The sequence below is a fragment of the Rhamphochromis longiceps genome, linkage group LG16 (assembly GCF_057381845.1).
Source record: "Rhamphochromis longiceps isolate RC_006_pf linkage group LG16, R_longiceps_female_GT1.1, whole genome shotgun sequence".
In the NCBI taxonomy this organism is placed as follows: Eukaryota; Metazoa; Chordata; class Actinopteri; order Cichliformes; family Cichlidae; genus Rhamphochromis; species Rhamphochromis longiceps.
Genome location: NC_140572.1, coordinates 1,826,237 through 1,848,085, shown reverse-complemented (window position 1 = coordinate 1,848,085; position 21,849 = coordinate 1,826,237). Strand labels below are relative to the sequence as shown.

At 42.1% G+C, this 21,849-nt stretch overlaps 1 protein-coding gene across 1 annotated transcript in view; it reads right to left on the bottom strand.

Annotated features, from left to right (window-relative positions):
• cntnap5a (contactin associated protein family member 5a) overlaps positions 1–21,849 on the bottom strand; it is a 138,802-nt gene that overhangs the window by 57,416 nt on the left and 59,537 nt on the right. The window contains exons 5-6 of the mRNA XM_085383443.1: positions 5,222–5,425; positions 4,694–4,878 (exon numbers count right to left, since the gene is read on the bottom strand). Coding sequence (XP_085239569.1) covers positions 4,694–4,878; positions 5,222–5,425 — 389 coding nt within the window. The remainder of the gene's footprint in view (positions 1–4,693; positions 4,879–5,221; positions 5,426–21,849) is intronic.

Here is a 21,849-nt window from a genome sequence, read left to right as displayed (position 1 = left end):
TCTCTTTATTGACCACTTTTCAGGTGCGTCCGCCTCCCCTGCAGCGGCGCTGCAGACCACGCCCCGCCACACACATTAACCAGGTAAAATACATATTTAGGCAGAATTTTGCAAATATCTATTTTTCCTCTTTCAGCAGCATCGAGCTTTTTTCCAATTATTTTTTAAAAGTCAAGTCAAGGCTCCAAAAGCCCAAAGGCGATATGAGGATGACTCACAACAGTTTTTGTTTTGTTTGTTTCATTTTAGTTCAGCTTTGCTTTTGTTATATTTCTTTAAGAGATCTAAATGTGTTAATTACATAAATAAAATGTAATTTTCTCTGTAGCACTTCATGGATTTCATAAGCAACACACCTTAGTTGTTCACACAAAGGTAAAAACAATATATACAGTGTTATCTTCATTTTAGATGTCAAAAAGTATTTGCGGCTCCCAGAGTTTTCTTTTGCGTGGAAACTGGGTCCAAATGGCTCTTTGGGTGTAAAAGGTTGTGACCCCTGAACTAGGGAAACCATTATGTCAATGAAGGTCCTCACTAAGATAGCTGAACGGGCTTGTGTGTGTGTGTGTGCACAGGTTGGGTAATGAATGCGTTTGTGAAAAGAGGAGATATCAGCGTTCATTTATTTATTAAATCTATGGCAGATGCTGACGGAGTAACACTCAATTCAATTCAATTCAATTTTATTTATATAGCGCCAAATCACAACAAAAGTCGCCTCAAGGCGCTTCATAGATACAGAGAGAAACCCAACAATCACATGACCCCCTATGAGCAGCACTCACAGCCTCCAAAGCTACATCACACCTGTTACATGCTGTATATGACTCCCCTGTGGTCTTATTGCCGCAGCAGTTGAGGGAAGACTTTTTCCTTTGTTAATGTAACAGGAGCAAAGCACATGTTACATTTTTTCATTTATTTATTTTTAATGGAAGAACGTCCCAATCCATACCCCAGGAAATAATGAGGAACTCCATATCCAAGCACTATGAGCTGGCATCAGGGCCTGACCTCTAATGACCTCACTAATGACCTCACTAATGACCTCACTCTTGTGAATGAAGCCAGACTTAAAAGCTTTCTCTAACAGAGCAGCAGCAGATGAAAGCCTGTTCTAGCCTGACATTCTTGTCAATAACATGTTTACGTAATGTCCCCATAGTTATTACACATGCTGTATTTTAATCTTCATTTAAAAGAAAAACAGTTTTTAGATCTATTTTTTTCACAGCTTCTTATCAATGCTAACGACTTCACTAATCAACCATATGTTGGTTGCAAACAATTTTTAAATTAAATACTGAATTTAACTATAAACAGGACAGCTACAGTGTTAATATTGATATCAATATTAATTACTAACTGGCTCATACAGCTGATAATAACAGTAACAAATGTAGCTCATACAGTGGGGCAAAAAAGTATTTAGTCAGCCACCGATTGTGCAAGTTCCCCCACCTAAAATGATGACAGAGGTCAGTAATTTGCACCAGAGGTACACTTCAACTGTGAGAGACAGAATGTGAAAAAAAAAAATCCATGAATCCACATGGTAGGATTTGTAAAGAATTTATTCGTAAATGAGGGTGGAAAATAAGTATTTGGTCAATAACAAAAATACAACTCAATACTTTGTAACATAACCTTTGTTGGCAATAACAGAGGTCAAACGTTTACTATAGGTCTTTACCAGGTTTGCACACACAGTAGCTGGTATTTTGGCCCATTCCTCCATGCAGATCTTCTTGAGAGCAGTGATGTTTTGGGGCTGTCGCCGAGCAACACGGACTTTCAACTCCCGCCACAGATTTTCTATGGGGTTGAGGTCTGGAGACTGGCTAGGCCACTCCAGGACTTTCAAATGCTTCTTACGGAGCCACTCCTTTGTTGCCCGGGCGGTGTGTTTTGGATCATTGTCATGTTGGAAGACCCAGCCTCGTTTCATCTTCAAAGTTCTCACTGATGGAAGGAGGTTTTGGCTCAAAATCTCACGATACATGGCCCCATTCATTCTGTCCTTAACACGGATCAGTCGTCCTGTCCCCTTGGCAGAAAAACAGCCCCATAGCATGATGTTTCCACCCCCATGCTTCACAGTAGGTATGGTGTTCTTGGGATGCAACTCAGTATTCGTCTTCCTCCAAACACGACGAGTTGAGTTTATACCAAAAAGTTCTACTTTGGTTTCATCTGACCACATGACATTCTCCCAATCCTCTGCTGTATCATCCATGTGCTCTCTGGCAAACTTCAGACGGGCCTGGACATGCACTGGCTTCAGCAGCGGAACACGTCTGGCACTGCGGGATTTGATTCCCTGCCGTTGTAGTGTGTTACTGATGGTGACCTTTGTTACTTTGGTCCCAGCTCTCTGCAGGTCATTCACCAGGTCCCCCCGTGTGGTTCTGGGATCTTTGCTCACCGTTCTCATGATCATTTTGACCCCACGGGATGAGATCTTGCGTGGAGCCCCAGATGGAGGGAGATTATCAGTGGTCTTGTATGTCTTCCATTTTCTGATGATTGCTCCCACAGTTGATTTTTTCACACCAAGCTGCTTGCCTATTGTAGATTCACTCTTCCCAGTCTGGTGCAGGTCTACAATACTTTTCCTGGTGTCCTTCGAAAGCTCTTTGGTCTTGGCCATGGCGGAGTTTGGAGTCTGACTGTTTGAGGCTGTGGACAGGTGTCTTTTATACAGATGATGAGTTCAAACAGGTGCCATTCATACAGGTAACGAGTAGGGGACAGAAAAGCTTCTTACAGAAGACGTTACAGGTCTGTGAGAGCCAGAGATTTTCCTTGTTTGAGGTGACCAAATACTTATTTTCCACCCTGATTTACGAATAAATTCTTTACAAATCCTACCATGTGGATTCATGGATTTTTTTTTCACATTCTGTCTCTCACAGTTGAAGTGTACCTCTGGTGCAAATTACTGACCTCTGTCATCATTTTAAGTGGGGGAACTTGCACAATCGGTGGCTGACTAAATACTTTTTTGCCCCACTGTATATGAACTTTGTTCCTCAAAGCAACAGAAGCAGACAAAAGCCGCTGGTTTAGCCTCCTATACTTGATCAACTACATTTCCCAGAGTTGCACATGAACATGTTTGGGTTCGTGTGAATTTGCCTCACTGCATATTCCTCTATAGCATTTATCTCTTCATGCCAACCCTGATCTGTCTATGTCTGACCCTGAGCGTCCCAAGCCAGTACTGTCCGAGCCACAGGGCCCCGCTCAGCCTGCTGTGTTCAGTCCTGCTCTGTCTGAACCAAAGCCTGAGCCAGTAACTCCTCGCTGTGGCGGTCGGCCACCTGTGCAGCTGCTGCGGTGTCCCATCACTGTCACCGCTGGCTTCCAGAGAGTCTCCTCCATGCATGCCGTTGCCGACATTCTGCCCTGGACAAAAGGTGGGACTCCAGCTCGGTTGCTTGCCTCAGACGCTGATCAACCTGTCTAAGTGGCTCCATTATCTTCACTGTGGCTGTTGTCCTGTCCAGTCACCTGGACATATCAGCCTGGCATGGACTTGGATGCCAGACTCCATCCAAGCCACCTCCGCCCTTGTCACCAGAGGGTCTCCGTCGCAGTGGCAGCCTCTGTCCATGTCTCCAGAAGAGTCCCGTCTCCTCCCATGTCGCCTCCGGCTCCCGGCCAAGCCACCAGAGGAGTCCGACCTCTTCAGTCATCGGTAATCTCTGGCCAAGTCTCCAGATAGGCCACGTCTTTTCCATCAAGAGTTGATCTCTGCTGCTGGCCTCCCAGTCATCCTCCAGAATTCCTCTGTGTCAGCCTCCTGCTAGTTTTGTCCTCCTGGCCAAGGCCCTGGACTGTTTTCTGTTTTGTTTAGACTCCACTGCATGTATGGTTTTTGGTTTTGTTCCAGATGTACTGAGGATGAACATTCTGTTCATGAATGGCTTGAATGGGTTTACAATAAATAAAGTTAGAATCACTTAAGTCCGCCAGTCCCAGTACTGGGACACGGATGTATCTCTTATTAATACACAAACCAAGCAGAGTCTGCACAGCTCTCCGTATGCTACAATAATAAGACCCCCTAGTACTGCTGTGATTAAATTGTGATTTGTGAAGCATCAAATCTGGTAGAGCTAAACCTTTTCTTAAACACACTAATAGCATCGATATTTTCTCGGTCATAAGGCTGTTGCTCACACTTTAATCTTAATAAGACTGAAGGACAGTTTCTGGGGCCATTTGTCTCGTGTCCAGAGAGGCCAAGGTTGTATAGTTCGGCTGCAGAGTTGTGAAGCGTTTACCGACTGAATCTAGGTATGTTTTTTTTTTTTTTGCTAAAATGTATCCAAGGTCTTTGGGGGTTAAAGCAAAATGTCCCTGTTTGCACAGCATACAATGCAGAGTCACACAATGTTAAATGCTGTGTAAAGGTCTGCAGAGGCTGCCAGCGTTCTTGGCAGGCAGCTGTTCTTTTGAGGAATCAAAAATGACCCGTCTGCTATTTCTGTTTCTCTCTGTTTTTCAAATGATTATTTCAAATAAAGTCTCTTTCAGGACATACTCAGGCGAGAGTCTGTTTAGCACCATGAGCACAGTTCATCAGTGCTTTAATAATGACAGGGTTGTCTCATCCTCAGCAGCTAAATCCATTAACTGCTGTCTAACCTCCACTGTCTGTAATCCAGTCAGCACATGGACTCACCTCGTAGTCCACCTCCAGTGAGTGTCCTTCCCCTTTGGTTTGGAAGCGCTGTGTGTAGGAGTCCACTGTGAGGTTAACCTGCTTGTTGAAGCGCTCTATATGAACCGAGTGCCAGTGCTGGTCATCCAGCAGACTGCCCACAGTGACAGGAACACGATGGCTGCTGAACCTCGCTCTGCTATCATCTTTACAAACAGAAGACCAAGAAGACAGTGAGCAGACACATCTCCAGTAATGACGCTGTATTTGTGTATGTACAGGTGGAAGTAGGCACTGCTTCTCAAACTTCTCTCAACAAAGCCAAGCTGGTCTGTACCTTTCAGTATCGTTTGTGAGGAACAGCACTACTCTTCACATTCAGTGAGCTTATTATACATTCAGGTTGAGCCAATGATAACTTAATCGTAAAGACATCCTCCAAAATATATCTCCTCTAAAGGCCCCATATCCCCTCAAACACACTCACGCTCTTCATCTCTAGCAATGACACGTCAATGACCACAGGAACACTGGAAAAACAGAGCTCACCTAAGTTGAGGTAGAGGTCCAGTCTTCCTCTGTGAAGTTCTAGGGTGATGTAATCTCCTCTCTGCCCCTCTCCATGCAGCAATACGCCCTCGGCCTGATGGCTTTTGAAGCGCAGAGAGATCACGTCCTTGACCGTCGACATGGACTTCTGGTTGAACCGATACAGCAATGAGCTTCTGCCATCAAAGTCTGCCACGTATGACTCTACAAGAAAAGGATCAACTCTAGAGTCAGTATTACGTCAGTGACTGTAAGTAAAGGACAATTAAAGTGTGTCTAATATCTATTTGGTTGTCTTAGCTCATGTGCATCTTACAAATCACAGTGCAGATACTGTCATATTTTCAGCATGAACTGGACCTGAGAGCAGACTCAGACAACTTGGTGGTTTAAACGTTTTACGTAAAGATAATCAAACGACAGGAATACATTTTCCCAACTGGTACCGAGCAGGGAGGTCATCGGAGGATGTAAACAATGGCAGAAGAGGTATTTTTAATGTCATTTTGACATCTTGCTTGTTAGTTTCCAGAACAGCGGCTTTGAACGAGCAGCAGACAGTTAGGCAGCTATCCAGAAAAAGAGAGAGTGGTTCAGTGGAGTGTGGGCAGAAGACTGGAAGACACTGGCTTTATTTGAGAAATGTGCAAGTTTGAGTGATTATCATGGATACAGGTAATCTATTGCTCTGTCCATTTTAAAAGGTGCATCAACGTAATGTCCCATTGATGGAAGCCAAACGTTCTGGAACATACTGGGCAGACAGGGTTCTCCTCCTGTCTGCAGGGTGGCAATTTTGTTCAGCAGTTCGAAGAAGAACTGCGATAGCCTGCTTCCATGCACATGTTGGCAAAGATAGTGTTAAACCGATGGGACAGTCACTGCCTTGTAGAATGGGGAACAATGGAAGCTTTAAGAGGCTTAAGAGGCTTCAGAAGAGCAGTGACCAGTTGCAGAGGAGGTAAATGTATTATGCAGATATTCTAACCAGGCCAAATGAGAGCTCCAGGACCATGGATCTGATAACATCAAACACCATAATGCTGTTTCTAGTTTTCACCATTTCTCCATTAGATTAAGGATCAAACTAAGTTTAGCTTGCAAAGATTTTTGAGACCTGAGAGACAAAGAGGGGACCTCCATTAAATGCCACAAGGAATGCCATAAAGCTGGAACACATGATTAACCAGTTTGCTGTTTCAATGACAGTAGGTCTCTTAGAAATCTGTATATGATGGCTAGTATGACTTTGTTACTTCCGATCGAGGCCGGCCACAAAAAAATCGGAGGTTCTGTAAGTGCCAATACGGCAATAGGGAACAGGAAGAGGAACAGCTGCAACAAAAAACCCAAGTTTGACGCTTCTCTGCTTAGCAGTTATAGACCAATTTCAAAACTCCCATTCATTGCTAAGATTTTAGAAAAGGTTGTGGCTACGCAGCTTATAACTGTTCTGGATACACTCTGCATAAATTCATCCGCGGAGCCCACTCTACTGAAACTGCACTTCTTAGAGTGTTCAGTGATGTCTTGATGTGATGAGGAGAATGCTCCGTTTTGCTGAGTTGGACCTGACCTCTGCCTTTGATACTGTTGATCATCATATTTTGCTAGATGGGCTGAGACACTGGGTGGGTTCCTTTGAGCCCCAAGATGTTTCCAAACTACAGATTTTGCATAGGTGCATAGACTCCATTAGAGGTTGGATGACTGATAACTTTTTTCTACATAATGAGGAGAAAACCAAAGTCCGTTTGTGCTCCTACCAGGAATCTTGGAGTTCTTTTCAGAGCTCTTTTACATCCATACCTCCCCAGCAGGTCCCTGAGGTCATGTGATCAGGGCTCGCTGGTTGTCCATCATACGAGGCTGCTACCGACAGGTGACAGAGCTTTTGTAACTGTGGCCCCAAGACTGGAGCTCTCGCCCTTTGAGCTTGAGATCTGTGCACTCAGTGGTCTCTTTTTAAAAAACAGCTAAAAACTCATCTTTTTAAACTTGGCTTTGGTTAATTTTTGTTTTCATGTTTTATTTTCTGTGAAGCACTTTGTGATTGTTATCAAAGGTGCTAAACAAATGAAATTTTATTACTCTTACTTACTAACTGACCTACTAGTTCCAGTTTTACTCCTGGCACATTTAGTACTGTCCAGGCTAAGATATATTCTATGGCACTGAAAGAGTGAGGAAGGATCTTGGTTCAGGAAAGCTGAAATCTGTGGAGAACTGTCAGACGAGAGCTTCAGGTTAATATTTTGGAAACCTGCACAGTACGTGATTATGAAGGTAAACCAACTAAATAGCAACTGGTACCTAGCCTCTCTTGGGTTCAGGCATTTGGCATTCTGCAAATAAAACATGTTTTTTAGTATGTGTCCACACAATAAAAAGGCAACTCGGCCCCACCAGCTCGTTCAGCTGAATTCATTCAGCACCAGATAACAAAAATAGTAAGGTAAAAGCCTCGAATAATAGAGAGAAAATCCCAATTATCAGAGGACCCTCTATGAGCAAGTATTTGGCATCAGCAGAAATGAAACACTCCCTGTGATCGGTCGGGGTTGGGAGAAATGACAAAAGACACACTGTGCAAAAAAGCCAGAGAATAATAATAACTAATGATTAAAATGCTTTATAAACACATAAAAAGTTAAAAGAGGTAAATGTTTTTTGGAGTGCATCGAAGGAAAGGTTCAGGGTCACTTGATCCAGCCATTACCAAAACTTTTATCCAAAAGAAACTATTTAAACTGAACTTTAAAAGTTGACAGGATGTCTGTCTCCCCAATCCAAACTGGGAGCTGGTTTCACATAAAAAGGGGCTGAAGTCTCTGCCTTCCTTTCCACTTAATACTAAATATTACAAGTAAGCCTGCAATCTGAAAGGAAACTGCTCTATCGGGGGTGATACGGTACTATGAGGTCTTTAAGATATGATAGGACCTGATTAATCAAGACCTTGTATGTGAGTACTTTATATAGGATTTTACATTTCATTGTAGATTTAACAGGGAACCACTAAAGAGAAACTAATATGAGAGCAATATAATATGTCTCTGTCCCCGTCAGTCCCTTTATTGCAGTATTGTGAAGTCTTTACATGGAGCTGTTAGAACGAGCTGATAATGATTATATATAATTGTCCAAATCTAGAAGTAATGAACTTTAATTAACTGTTTTTTGCAGCACTCTAAGACAGGATGTTTGTAATTTTAGAGATATTGTGTACATACAAGAAAGCATCCCTGCATATTTGCTATGTAGGGACATAGCGTGGTCAAAAATTACTCCAATAACCTCAGTTTTTATTTTAGAAGCTGGAAATCAGAGGTCATACAGATCATACTTTAATGCAGGGATGGGGAACTCTAGACTGCAGGTTTTAGATCTCACCCTGGGTCAGCACACCTGAATCAAATGATAAGTTCATGACCAGGCCTCTGGAGAACTTAAGACACATGTTGAGGAGGTCATTCAGCTGTTTAAATCAGCTGTGTTTGATCAAGGACACATCGGAAACGTTCAGGACACCAGCCCTTGAGTTCTTCCACCCCTGCTTTTAGTTATTCCTGCAATTTAACTAATTTGTGTTTGTCCTCATAGATAGACAAAACTGTGCATCATGGCTATCGTGTAGGTATTATTTGCATAGTAATGGAAGTGTATGATATATCTAATAATACTCCCTAAGGGAAGAATAATATAATGTAAATAGAACTGGCCCCAATGTAGGATCCTGTGGAACTCCATAATTAATGTGTGAAGGTTTTCCATTTACTTGGGTAAACTGGAGTCTAATAGATAGATATGATTCAAACCTTTACCACTGGGACCACTGTTACCTTCACCCTCTACATCTTCTCGAGCTGTTCTCTGGAGCCTTGGTACTGCACGAGCTTCTCATGTTCCTTCTTCCTGATGTTGCTGTCAATTGGAACCGCTACATCTATCACTACAGCCATCTTCCTCTTCTTGTCCACCACTACTATGTCTGATTGGTTAGCCATCACCATTTTGCCCGTATGTATGTTGAAGTCCCACAGGATCTTAGCTCAGCCATTTGCCACCACCCTAGTGGGCGTCTCCTGAACATCGTGGATTGTCGTTGTCTCATGCTGACACTCACCAGTCCCCGGCCTCCTTCCTTCCACTTAGCGTACAGCCAAGTGCTGGACTTGGGGTGAAACTAGGGCTGGGCGATATGGCCTAAAATCCATATTACGGTATAATTTGAAGCATGTGCGGTAACGATATATATCGCGATATATTCTTTTCTTCTGTATAACGTATTTTACACACTACAAGGCACACTTAAAATGCTTTAATTTTCTCAAAAGCGACAGTGTGCCTTATGTATGAATTCTGGTTGTGCTTACTGACCTCGAACCGATTTTATGTGCTACATGGCGCGTAGAAATCTGTCCAAAAATGTTTTAGTCCGACTTTGGTAAGCTACGAAGACGCACCGCCTGATGGATTGTCGGAGCATTACAGCTGCCGTAGTCAGGAACCTCGCAGAGTAATCTGGGTCCTAAACTCTGTCCACTTCAGGTCCCAAAGTCAAACAAACACTGCGGCATCACTGAGAGTTGAAAAACTGTCTAAATTCTTTCATCTTTAATAAAATGATCAGCGTTGCTGCTTTACCAGGTGGAACAATTAAGTTTAACATCCAGGCATCCATGAAAACAGAATTTATTCAATTCAACGGAGTTGGAAGTTAGCAGGAAGTTAGCTCGCTAGCTTCCACCTAAACATGATGTAGCATGTTCTGACTGAGAGATTTCTGAAAAAATTAAAACGTACAACTCTGCTATCACTTCCAACATAAATGAAGACAGAAAACTAAACAGCAGTGACGTTTGTAGGGTTACTGAAGCTGGACTAGCTTGTATATAATGATGTCCTGTCCTACGTGATTGCTAGCAAAACAGCTACGTTAGCATAACATTAGCACAGTGAAGCTGGAGGATGAACGCCAATTTTTTTCCACTCGATAAAAGTTAACGTGAAGGTTCCTGATTGTTAGAGACAAATGCAATCGCATAGCAGGATGCTGTAAACGGACCAAACTTCAGTCAGGAGAACAACTGAGATAATCCATCCACAGTACGAGGTTAGTCATTAATGCACTGCAACAACATGGGAATAGAGCCGCTGTGATAGAATACTGCATTAATGTATCAATGGTAGCGAAGTGGAGGAAGCGCAGTTTTTGGCTTTCCCCATCTTCCAAAAGTGCTTCGTCTCTTTGCTATTACTGTCACCCGGCATAATTTGCAGATGATATTGTTTGCAGCCGCTGCAATGCTTTCGACCAAAACAGGCTCTGCTTGATGACACCATCAACATGCGCTATCGCGGTAGAGTGGTATAGTTAAAATCTCTACCGTTGGCCAAATTTATATAGTTTCTACCGTATACCGTTCATACCACCCACCCCTAGGTGAAACCCTCCATGCATGGTCAGGAGCTTTCTTGTCTTGATGTCAGTGGCTTCTATCTCCTCCTTCAGCCAGCTTATTATCCCAGCAGGGTACCTGATCACGGGCAGGGCGTAGGTGTTGATAGCCCGGATCTTGTTCTTACCGTTCAGCTGACTCCTCAGGACACAGCCTGACCCTCTGCAGGTACTTGGTGGTTGCAGCTGTCCTAGCAGCCTCTTTGTAGTTTCCTTGTACCTTTGGGATCACCAGGTACTTGGATCTGATTACCATGATGTCTGCAATGCTGCCTTCTGGTAGTTCGGTCCCCTCAGTTCCGACTACTTTCCCTCTCGTTGTTATCATGCGGCTTCTCCAGCCTGAATGACATCCCAGTGTCCTTGTTGTATATTCTGGTGGTGTGGATCAGTGAATCGATGTTTCATACAGTCTTGGCATACAGCTTGATGTCATCCATGTAGAGGAGGTGGTTGACAATATATAGCGTCTCAATTAAAAGTTTAAGACCACTTGGCAAAAAAATCACGTTTTACATGGTTGGATCTTAACAAGCTTCTAAGAGCTTCAAATGCAACAAGAAGAAATGGGAGTGAGACAAAATATTTTTTTGAGCAATTTATTGAAAACAACGTTTAAACTGAAGCAGGCTGTTCCAAAGTTTCAGACCACACCTCCAAAAAATCCCGGAAACCCCCCCAACACAGAAATCAGAGTTCCAAACATGAACTCAGTAATGAGGAGCTCCACCGTTATTGTTGATTACTTCAAAGATTTGTTGCGGCATACTTGATGCAAGAGTTTCCAATAGGTGATGGGAACATTTCAAGTGTTGAAGATGGCTGCGCGAAGGGCTTCTACTGTCTGGAACTGTTTATTTTTGTAAACTTCCCTTGCCATCCATCCCCAAAGGCTCTCAGTTGGATTTAGATCAGGGGAACACGCAGGATGGTGCAAAAGAGTGATGTTATTCTCCTGGAAGAAGTCCCTTGTCCAGTGGGCATTGGGTACTGTAGCGTTGTCCTGTTGAAAAACCCAGTGGTTACCACACAGACGAGGGCCCTCAGTCATGAGCAAGGCTCTCTGCAACATCTGGACATAGCCCGCAGCTGTTTGACGCCCCTGCACCTCCTGCTAGATTGTTCCACTGAATTAAAAAGCACCCCAGACCATTATGGTGCCCCCTCCACTGTGGTGGGATCTGCTTGTCATTCCAGTGATGTTGGAAACCATCAGGACCATCAAGGTTACATTTATTCTCATCAGAGAATAAAACTTTCTTCTGCCTTTCAATTTCTCATGTTTGGTGCTCTCCTGCAAAGTTCAAACGGTCAGATCTGTGGCGTTCAAGGAGACGCGGCCTTTGAAGACGTTTTTTGTTTTTGAAGCCCTTCAGTCTCAGATGCCTCCTGATGGTTATGGGGCTGCAGTTGGCACCAGTAATGGCCTTAATTTTGGGTCAAGGTTGTCCAGTCCAAGGGCTCTTCTGCAACATGCCTCATTCACCCAATCACACTCATACAAGCACTTCTAAACTGAAGTGCAACTAAATAACATTCACACACATTCACACTCTGATGGACGCATCGGAGGGCAATTTGGGATTAGTTATCCTTGGTCTTGCCCAAGGATATTTGGCATGCAGACTGGGGGAGTCAGGAATCAAACCACCAACCTGTAGCTGATCTGCTCTACCACCTGAGCCACAGCCACCACCAGGTAACAGTGGTCCCAGTGGTAATCAGAGCACCAAGTGCAGTGACTCCCAAGCGAGGCGAGTGGCTCCAGCAGACCCCAGGAACAACATCGGAGATCTCTGTCCAGAAGAGCGAAGTCCTAGGACCAGCTAAGATACTGTGCAGGACCCTCAAGCTCCCAGGCCTCTGGTAGAGGACCTAGATCCTTCAACTTGGTGAAAAGATTTGCGGGGATTATTGTGTTGAATGCAGAACTGTAGCCCACAAACAGGACATAGGGTCCAAATGGCACAGGGTTGTGTGTAGCAGCTGTGGTATGGCATCGCCAGTGGAGCAGTTGGTCTCGTGGATGTGGAACGTACAAATGAAGGGATTCCTGCAGTGGCGTCACCACCTCGACACGAAGCTAATGCTATGGCTAGTGCGGAGGAAGATTATGCTTTAACCACGATACTGGAAGAAATACGGGACTTCCGGAGAGAGTTCCAAGATTTCAAGTCTGACCTGGTCAGAGTCAACAATAAGATAACCGAAGCAGAGACCCGTATCGCGAAAGTGGAAGACCGAGTGCAATGCCCCAGCCATCCTGTGGAAACGTAAGGACTATGCTGAAGCTAAAAAAGGCTTTGAAACAACAGAACATAAGATTTCAGACTCCCTATCCTGCTAAATTGAGGGTTTTCTATCGGGATGGAACTGTGCTCTATTCGGCGGAGGAGGAGGCGACTGCGGATATGCGAACCAGGGGATTCGTGAGCATCTTCAGATTTTTAGGAGGTGCTCCCCCTCCATTACAGGAGACCAATGAGGATATACTACTCTGTCAAAGTGGGTGAGACAATAGATACCTTCCCCTTACTAGATGGATAGTTAAGACTATCAGAGAGACGATGGAGAAATGCACCTTAAAGGTGAAATCAGGGGCCCTTATCCTTTAGCAAGGAGAGGCTTCCCCCTGCTGGTGGGACTTACACAACATATGTGCCAGGGTCTGATAGGAATGACCCCAACCTTGGAATCACGTTTTTCTTTTTCTGTTTGGTTTTGAGCAGTTATTATTTTTCATTGTTCGGGTTCTCAGAGGGAGTTGACCAGTCAATAAGTTATTCAAGTTCTGATGCTTCATTTTATGAAAAGTGAGTGCCAAAGGGATGAAGGTTATTTCTTTTAATGTAAATGGGCTTACAAATCCTATTAAGCGAAGCAGATTTCTAACTAAAATGAAGAAAGATTGAGCATAAATCGTATATTTCCAAGAAACCCACTTGACTAATAATAAACATGGAAAACTCAAGAGAATGGGCTTTACAAACATGTTCTCCTCATCATACAAATCTGGCCGCAGGCGAGGTGTGGTGATCTTAATCTCTAGGGATCTAAACTTTGAAAAGTTGTCTGAAATTAAGGATAAGGAGGGGAGGTTTATACTGGTTCGGGGAACGGTTGATGGTAATCTGGTTACATTAATGAATGTTTATGCACCACAAGGAAGTGACCTGAGTTTCTTTAAAAAAATTATTAATATAATGGTGACAGAAACCCAAGGCCCCTTGATTTGTGGCGGCGATCTGAATATTTGCCTGTGGCCGGATTTAGATAGCTCTAATAGAAGAATGCTGGAATCAAGTACTTTGTATAAAAGAGTCTCTGCACTTTATGAAGAGGTAGATTTAATTGACGTATGGAGAAATCGTTTCCCTACAAGGAGAGATTATTCTCATTACTCAGCTCCACATTCCCTTTATACAAGGATAGATTATTTCATGACGTTTGGAAAAGATAGGGATGAAATCCAATCATGTGAGATGGGTACAATAGACATACAGGGAGTGCAGAATTATTAGGCAAATGAGTATTTTGTCCACATCATCCTCTTCATGCATGTTGTCTTACTCCAAGCTGTATAGGCTCGAAAGCCTACTACCAATTAAGCATATTAGGTGATGTGCATCTCTGTAATGAGAAGGGGTGTGGTCTAATGACATCAACACCCTATATCAGGTGTGCATAATTATTAGGCAACGTCCTTTCCTTTGGCAAAATGGGTCAAAAGAAGGACTTGACAGGCTCAGAAAAGTCAAAAATAGTGAGATATCTTGCAGAGGGATGCAGCAGTCTCAAAATTGCAAAGCTTCTGAAGCGTGATCATCGAACAATCAAGCGTTTCATTCAAAATAGTCAACAGGGTCGCAAGAAGCGTGTGGAAAAACCAAGGCGCAAAATAACTGCCCATGAACTGAGAAAAGTCAAGCGTGCAGCTGCCAAGATGCCACTTGCCACCAGTTTGGCCATATTTCAGAGCTGCAACATCACTGGAGTGCCCAAAAGCACAAGGTGTGCAATACTCAGAGACATGGCCAAGGTAAGAAAGGCTGAAAGACGACTACCACTGAACAAGACACACAAGCTGAAACGTCAAGACTGGGCCAAGAAATATCTCAAGACTGGTTTTCCTAAGGTTTTATGGACTGATGAAATGAGAGTGAGTCTTGATGGGCCAGATGGATGGGCCCGTGGCTGGATTGGTAAAGGGCAGAGAGCTCCAGTCCGACTCAGACGGCAGCAAGGTGGAGGTGGAGTACTGGTTTGGGCTGGTATCATCAAAGATGAGCTTGTGGGGCCTTTTCGGGTTGAGGATGGAGTCAAGCTCAACTCCCAGTCCTACTGCCAGTTTCTGGAAGACACCTTCTTCAAGCAGTGGTACAGGAAGAAGTCTGCATCCTTCAAGAAAAACATGATTTTCATGCAGGACAATGCTCCATCACACGCGTCCAAGTACTCCACAGCGTGGCTGCAAGAAAGGGTATAAAAGAAGAAAAACTAATGACATGGCCTCCTTGTTCACCTGATCTGAACCCCATTGAGAACCTGTGGTCCATCATCAAATGTGAGATTTACAAGGAGGGAAAACAGTACACCTCTCTGAACAGTGTCTGGGAGGCTGTGGTTGCTGCTGCACGCAATGTTGATGGTGAACAGATCAAAACACTGACAGAATCCATGGATGGCAGGCTTTTGAGTGTCCTTGCAAAGAAAGGTGGCTATATTGGTCGCTGATTTGTTTTTGTTTTGTTTTTGAATGTCAGAAATGTATATTTGTGAATGTGGAGATGTTATATTGGTTTCACTGGTAAAAATAAATAATTGAAATGGGTATATATTTGTTTTTTGTTAAGTTGCCTTATAATTATGCACAGTAATAGTCACCTGCACACACAGATATCCCCCTAAAATAGCTAAAACTAAAAACAAACTAAAAACTACTTCCAAAAACATTCAGCTTTGATATTAATGAGTTTTTTGGGTTCATTGAGAACATGGTTGTTGTTCAATAATAAAATTATTCCTCAAAAATACAACTTGCCTAATAATTCTGCACTCCCTGTAAGTGACCGTGCACCACTGTATCTGACAATTGATTTAAACGTATACCCCAAAACATCAACATGGAAATTGAACTCATCTTTGCTTAAAGATGTAAAATTTAAAAAAAAGAAGTATTGAAAGAACTCAAATATTACCTTGAAACAAATGATAACGGAGAAGTGTCACCTCCAATACTATGGGATGCATTAAAAGCTTTCATAAGAGGGGAGATCATAGCATTTGCCTCTTTTCAGAAAAAAGCTCGAGAGAAAAAAATGGCAGAATTACAAAAGACTCAAAAACAATTAGAAAGTGAGCATAAACAAATGCCTTCAACCAGCACTCTAAAACAACTAACAATGATCAGAAATGAAATAAATAAGCTGAATACACAAGCGATAAAGAGAAAATTGCTATATTTGAAACAGAAATATTATGAATGTGGATAAAATTCAATGAAAATCTTAGCATGGAAACTTAAAAAGAAAATTGTAGAGAATACTATAACTAAAATTAAACACCCAGAGACTGGAAACATGATGACTAATCTACGTAAGATACAGGAAGCCTTTGAATCATTTTATAAAACATTATACGCTAAGGTTCCAGGTGGAGCTGAGTACGAAATTGACAATTTTCTGAATTCTTTATACCTACCAAGTTTGAATGAGGAACAAAATAAAATAATGATAGTGACAGAAACTGAACTCATGAAAGCCATCAATAAAAACAAACACGTCACCGGGCTCCGATGGTTATACCGCAGAGTGGTATCGGGAATTTAAACAGGAATTGATCCCTATATTACTCTCTACTTTCAACTGGGCGTTAAAAAAAGCACAAATCCCACCGAGTTGGAATGAGGCTATCATCTCGGCTATCCCAGAGGAAGGTAAAGACAAAACTGAGTGTGGCTCATATACACCCATCTCTGTCCTCAACATAGATTACAGACTGTTTACCTCTATAATGGCCAGATGAATGGAAGAATTTTTACCCAACCTAATTAGTAATGACCAAACGGGGTTCATAAGAAATCGGCAGACACAGGACAATATACGCAGAACTCTTCACGTAATAAATCAGATACAAACATCTAAAATTAAAGCCATGCTTATGAGTATCGATGCAGAAAAAGCTTTTGACTCTGTAAATTGGGACTTTCTTTACAAAGTCTTGAACAAATTTGGCTTACATAATGGAGTTATTGATACAGTGAAGGCATTATATACTAACCCTACTGCAAGAATTTAAGTTAATGGTTATCTCTCAAATAGCTTCGCTCTGCAAAGAGGAAATAAACAAGGCTGCGCTTGGTCTCCACTTTTATTCGCATTATACTTAGAACCTCCGGCACAATCAATCAGACAAAACAAAGACATCAAGGGAATAAACATTAGAGAACAGGAACATAAGCTTGCTTGCTATGCAGATGAGATATTAACACACATAACACATAACTCCCTACCTGAACTGATGAATCTATGCCAAAAATTTGGGAAACTTTCTGGGTATAAAATTAATATGTCCAAAACTCAAATACTTAACTATAACTATAGCCCCCCAGCTCACTTGGTTGCTCAATATCCAATGAGATGGCAAGAAAATCATTGAAATACTTGAGAGTTGTCATACCTAAAGACCTAACTAAATTATTTGAGGAGAATTTTGGTTCCCTGCAGAAGAGAATAGTGGATGATATCAAATGATGGAACATGTTTGATATCATGTATAAAGTTAGAAAGTTAGATTCCCTTTCTAACTTTATACTCACGAATTGAATCCATCAAAATGAATATTCTGCCAAGATTACTGTATTTATTCCAAACACTACCAATACAAATTGATCAAAGCCAATTTAACAAATGGGACAAAATTATATCACGATTTATACGGGGAGGGAAGAGACCAAGGGTTTGTTTTAAAAAAAAAACACAGGAGGAGCTGCCGTCACTGAAAAATTATTTTTGGGCTGCTCAGTTGAAGACTGTGATTAACTGGTGTGATATAAGCTATAAAGCACAATGGAAAAATATTGAGGAGAGCATGTTTTCTTTTCCAATACAAGCTGTCCTGATGGACTTAAACATTCAAAAATATATAGACAAGGGTGAAATGTACACTTAATGTATGGAGAAATGTTGTGAGGGAATTTAAATTGGAACAGGACTTGGCTTTATTTAAATGGTATGCATATGACTGATTTTGCCCCAAATAAATTGGACTCATGTTTTAAAAGTTGGTCTGCTAAAGGATTACCTACATTCGATAGTCTGATTAAAGATGGGAACTTAATTAGTTTTCATACACGGAAACAAAAATACAATCTCGAAAAGCAGGATTTTTATCGATACTTGCAAATAAGACATTATATTAAGACAACAATCAGAGTGGCGTTGAACACTAATGTTGATTTGATAGCTATGCTTAAAAAGGCATATAGTGTCAATAAAAAATAAAAATTTCCTTTTTGTATACATTTCTTACAAATAAGCTTTTTCACTTAACTGAATATGTGAAGATATCCGGTCGTTAAGTGATGACGTGACGAATCCTACTTCCGGGTCTAAAGTAGTCTGTGTTTAATATGGCTTTTGTGTTGTGAACATGTTTAATGTTTTGTATTTTCTTCTATTTTATCTCAAAAAGCTCCTAAAACAGTCAGTGATCACTGCTGACCTCCCTCGGCTTTTATTACCGCTAATCATTTATTTAAGCTCAGTTTTTAAAACCTTAGGATGTAGCTACAGCCCAGCCCATGCAGCAGTATATGAATGACTAACCTCGTATTGTGGATGGATTATCTCAGTTGTTCTCCTGGCTGAAGTTTGGTCCTTTTACAGCATCCTGCCATGCGATTACATTTGTTCCTGACCACCGAGAACACTCACGGTAACTTTTATCGAGTGGAAAAAAAGTTAGCTTGTTTATATTATGCTAACATAGCTGTGTCGCTAGCGGTCACCTAGCACATCATTATATACCAGCTAGCCCAACTTCAGTAACCCTACAAACGTCACTGCTGTTTAGTTTTCTGTCTTCATTTATGCTGGAAGTGATAGCAGAGCTGTACGTTTTAATTTGTTTCCAAAACCCCGCAGTCAGGACATGCTATATTGTATTTAGATAGAAGCTAGCGAGCTAACTTCCTGCTAACTTCTAACGCCGTTAAATGTCATAACTTCCGTTTTCATGGATGCCTGGATGTTAAACTCAGTTGTTACACCTGGTAGAGCAGAACGCTGATCATTTTATTAAAGATGAAAGACTTTAGACAGTTTTTCAACTCTCAGTAATGCCACAGTGATCGTTTGATATATGGACCTGCAGCGGAGTTTAGGCCCAGACACGGCTAGTGACGTCAGACTTAACGACCGGATTATGGGAGGAGGGAGGAGTGTGCATAACAAAGGATGAATGGACTCAAATATGGGAACGACAATGGAAATGCACTTCCTCACGAAGATGGAGGGAATTTGGATGGAAAACTATGATAAGGTTCTTTATCACCCTTTGCCAAAAGACTCATTATGACGGGAATCCCCCTGTATGTTGGAGAAAATGTGGACACCAACGAGCACACCACACTCACATAATGTGGGACTGCCCTTTGATCAGGACTTATTGGAAAGACGTTCACGAAACACTACAAAAAATTTTCAACTGTACATTCCCTTTTGGAATGAAAACAATTTTTTTGGATGTACGCCACAGGAATGGTCTAGGGGCGACCATGGCTCAGGGGGTTGGGAAGCGTATCTGTAACTGGAAGGTCGCCGGTTCGATCCCCAGGCTCTCTGTCCTGGTTGTTGTGTCCTTGGGCAAGATACTTTACCCTACTGGTGTTGGCCAGAGGGGCCGATGGCGCGATATGGCAGCCTCGCTTCTGTCAGTCTGCCCCAGTGCAGCTGTGGCTACAACTGTAGCTGCCTCCACCAGTGTGTGAATGTGAGAGTGAATGAATAGTGGCATTGTAAAGCGCTTTGGGTGCCTTGAAAAGCGCTATATGAATCCAATCTATTATTAAAAAAATAAATGTTGCTAGTTGCAAGTAAAAAGTGTATAACAAAGAAATGGTTATTACAAGATGTACCAACTTTATCATTGTGGTGGGAAATAACACTAGAGATTTACAGGATGGAGGAGTTAACAGCATACGTGAATAACATAAGGCGAATTTAATTCTCAAATTTTAAAATCAATAATCTGGCTACTGGTCACTCCTGATTGTTTGGTTTTTTTTGCAGATTGTGTTAATCAATGCCTGTAACCCGCATCGTAAACGGTAAAACCCAGAAATAATAAAAAAAAAAAAGGTTGGGTGAGCCAGAGCACGTAAAGGGAGAAATGCCAGTTTTTATTCAGGAGGCTGCAGTCCCAAATGTCTCTCTGGAACTTGACACGGACCTTGAGGTTGTCAAGCTTGTTCTGGAAGGACTGAACATTGGCTAGTAGGATACTTAGCAAGGCTGTGTGTGAACCCATAGCCTGTTCCTGATGCTGGCTCATTTCCCTCATAGCCTTCGCTTTGGGTCACGTCCTTTGTTCTCCTGCCGGCACTCGCTTGGCCAGATTTAACCAGAGTTAAACACGATGAAATGTACGTATATTATGGACTAGTAGAAATGAGAGTATCTCTGTTGTATTGTAAATGTGTAATTACAATAATGTCAATAATGCAAGATCAGGCAGATAGCAACAGAAAATAGCAAAAAATAAGCAAAAATACGTTAAAGTAGGATCAGAGCATCCAGCATCCAGACCTCACCGGCATGATCATGATCATGGAGGAAGATTTTATGGCGGAGTTATGGAGGAGTGGTGGGAACTGGTATTGCTTTGAACCCACAGGACCTGGGCTTTTTACTGTCATTGAGCTGAACATGAACTCCTCTTTATACTAAAGTATTCTAGTGTTAGATGTGAAGCCATCTGTCCAGCAGCTAAATAATACGGTCTAATGCCATGTTTTGTTCATCTGAGCCTGGCAAGCAGCACATGGTTTCTGTTATGTCTGGATACATAAAACCTCAGTGACTCAGTGTCAGGAGAATAATGCGCTTCTATAAAGAACAACAGACAATGATAAAGCATGCGACAAAGCAACCTGTGCCATTTGGCACAATTTATTATAATTTAATGTCACCACAATACACTAGAATAACCCATGGATATATAAACCGCATATATAAACACGAATATAAAACTCTGGTGGAAATGATAGTATTGATAATAGCTATGTGATTCCACTGAGGTGAGCCCGTTCCAGAGATCTTGTCCTGTGCAGCTTTTGGAATCTGTAATTCCTTACTGCTACACTCATCCGATTTTAATGACTCAGAGTATTACAGTACGAAAAACCGCAGGAAATACAAAATGTCTGGTAAGGCGTTGGATCATCATGCCCCACATGAACAGCTTCCTGTGCAGTGACTCTCCAAAGGTCTGCAGGAGGAAAGGAACATTTTTACAAAGACATACTATTATTTGGTGTTCAGATGATGGTAGTTACGGCTGTCTGAGACATCCATCTAAAATCTTCCATTGGTCTTCAACGAGGTTGAGATCCAGTGAAAAGGAAAAAAAGTAGACCTAAATTATGCAAGCAAAACGTGTGGGTTGGGTCCAAAAGTGCATGTTTTCAGTTTCCGAGGCATGCCACTCCACCAGAACCACTTACCTGCAGGAGTTAAATCTTCAGATTTCAGCTTTAATTTGTACTGCGCTGTATGAGGCAGTCACTTCTCCAACATTGCTGAGGTGGTCGGTATCATAAAACTGTTCACCATGACCTGTTCTGATGGTGTTCCAGTGTGCAGTAATTCACTGGCTCATCTAGTTAGTGCTGCTTCACAACGTGTGGGCGAGGTGCACCAGTGAATCCCCATTACGTGCTTTTTATTGACTGTTCAAGATATATAAAACGCACTGTGTTCATTTTTGCTTCTGTTATAATCACAAGTCATTGCTTTGCTTTTAAAAGACTGTTGCACAATGATTATATACCAATAATACCAATAATGGACACGATGCCTTTTCTATCCAGATGCTTTCATTAGTGTTTGCTTGGTGTGAGATATTATAAGCCGATGCAGCTAAAAGCACCAAGTTTCACACCTTCAGG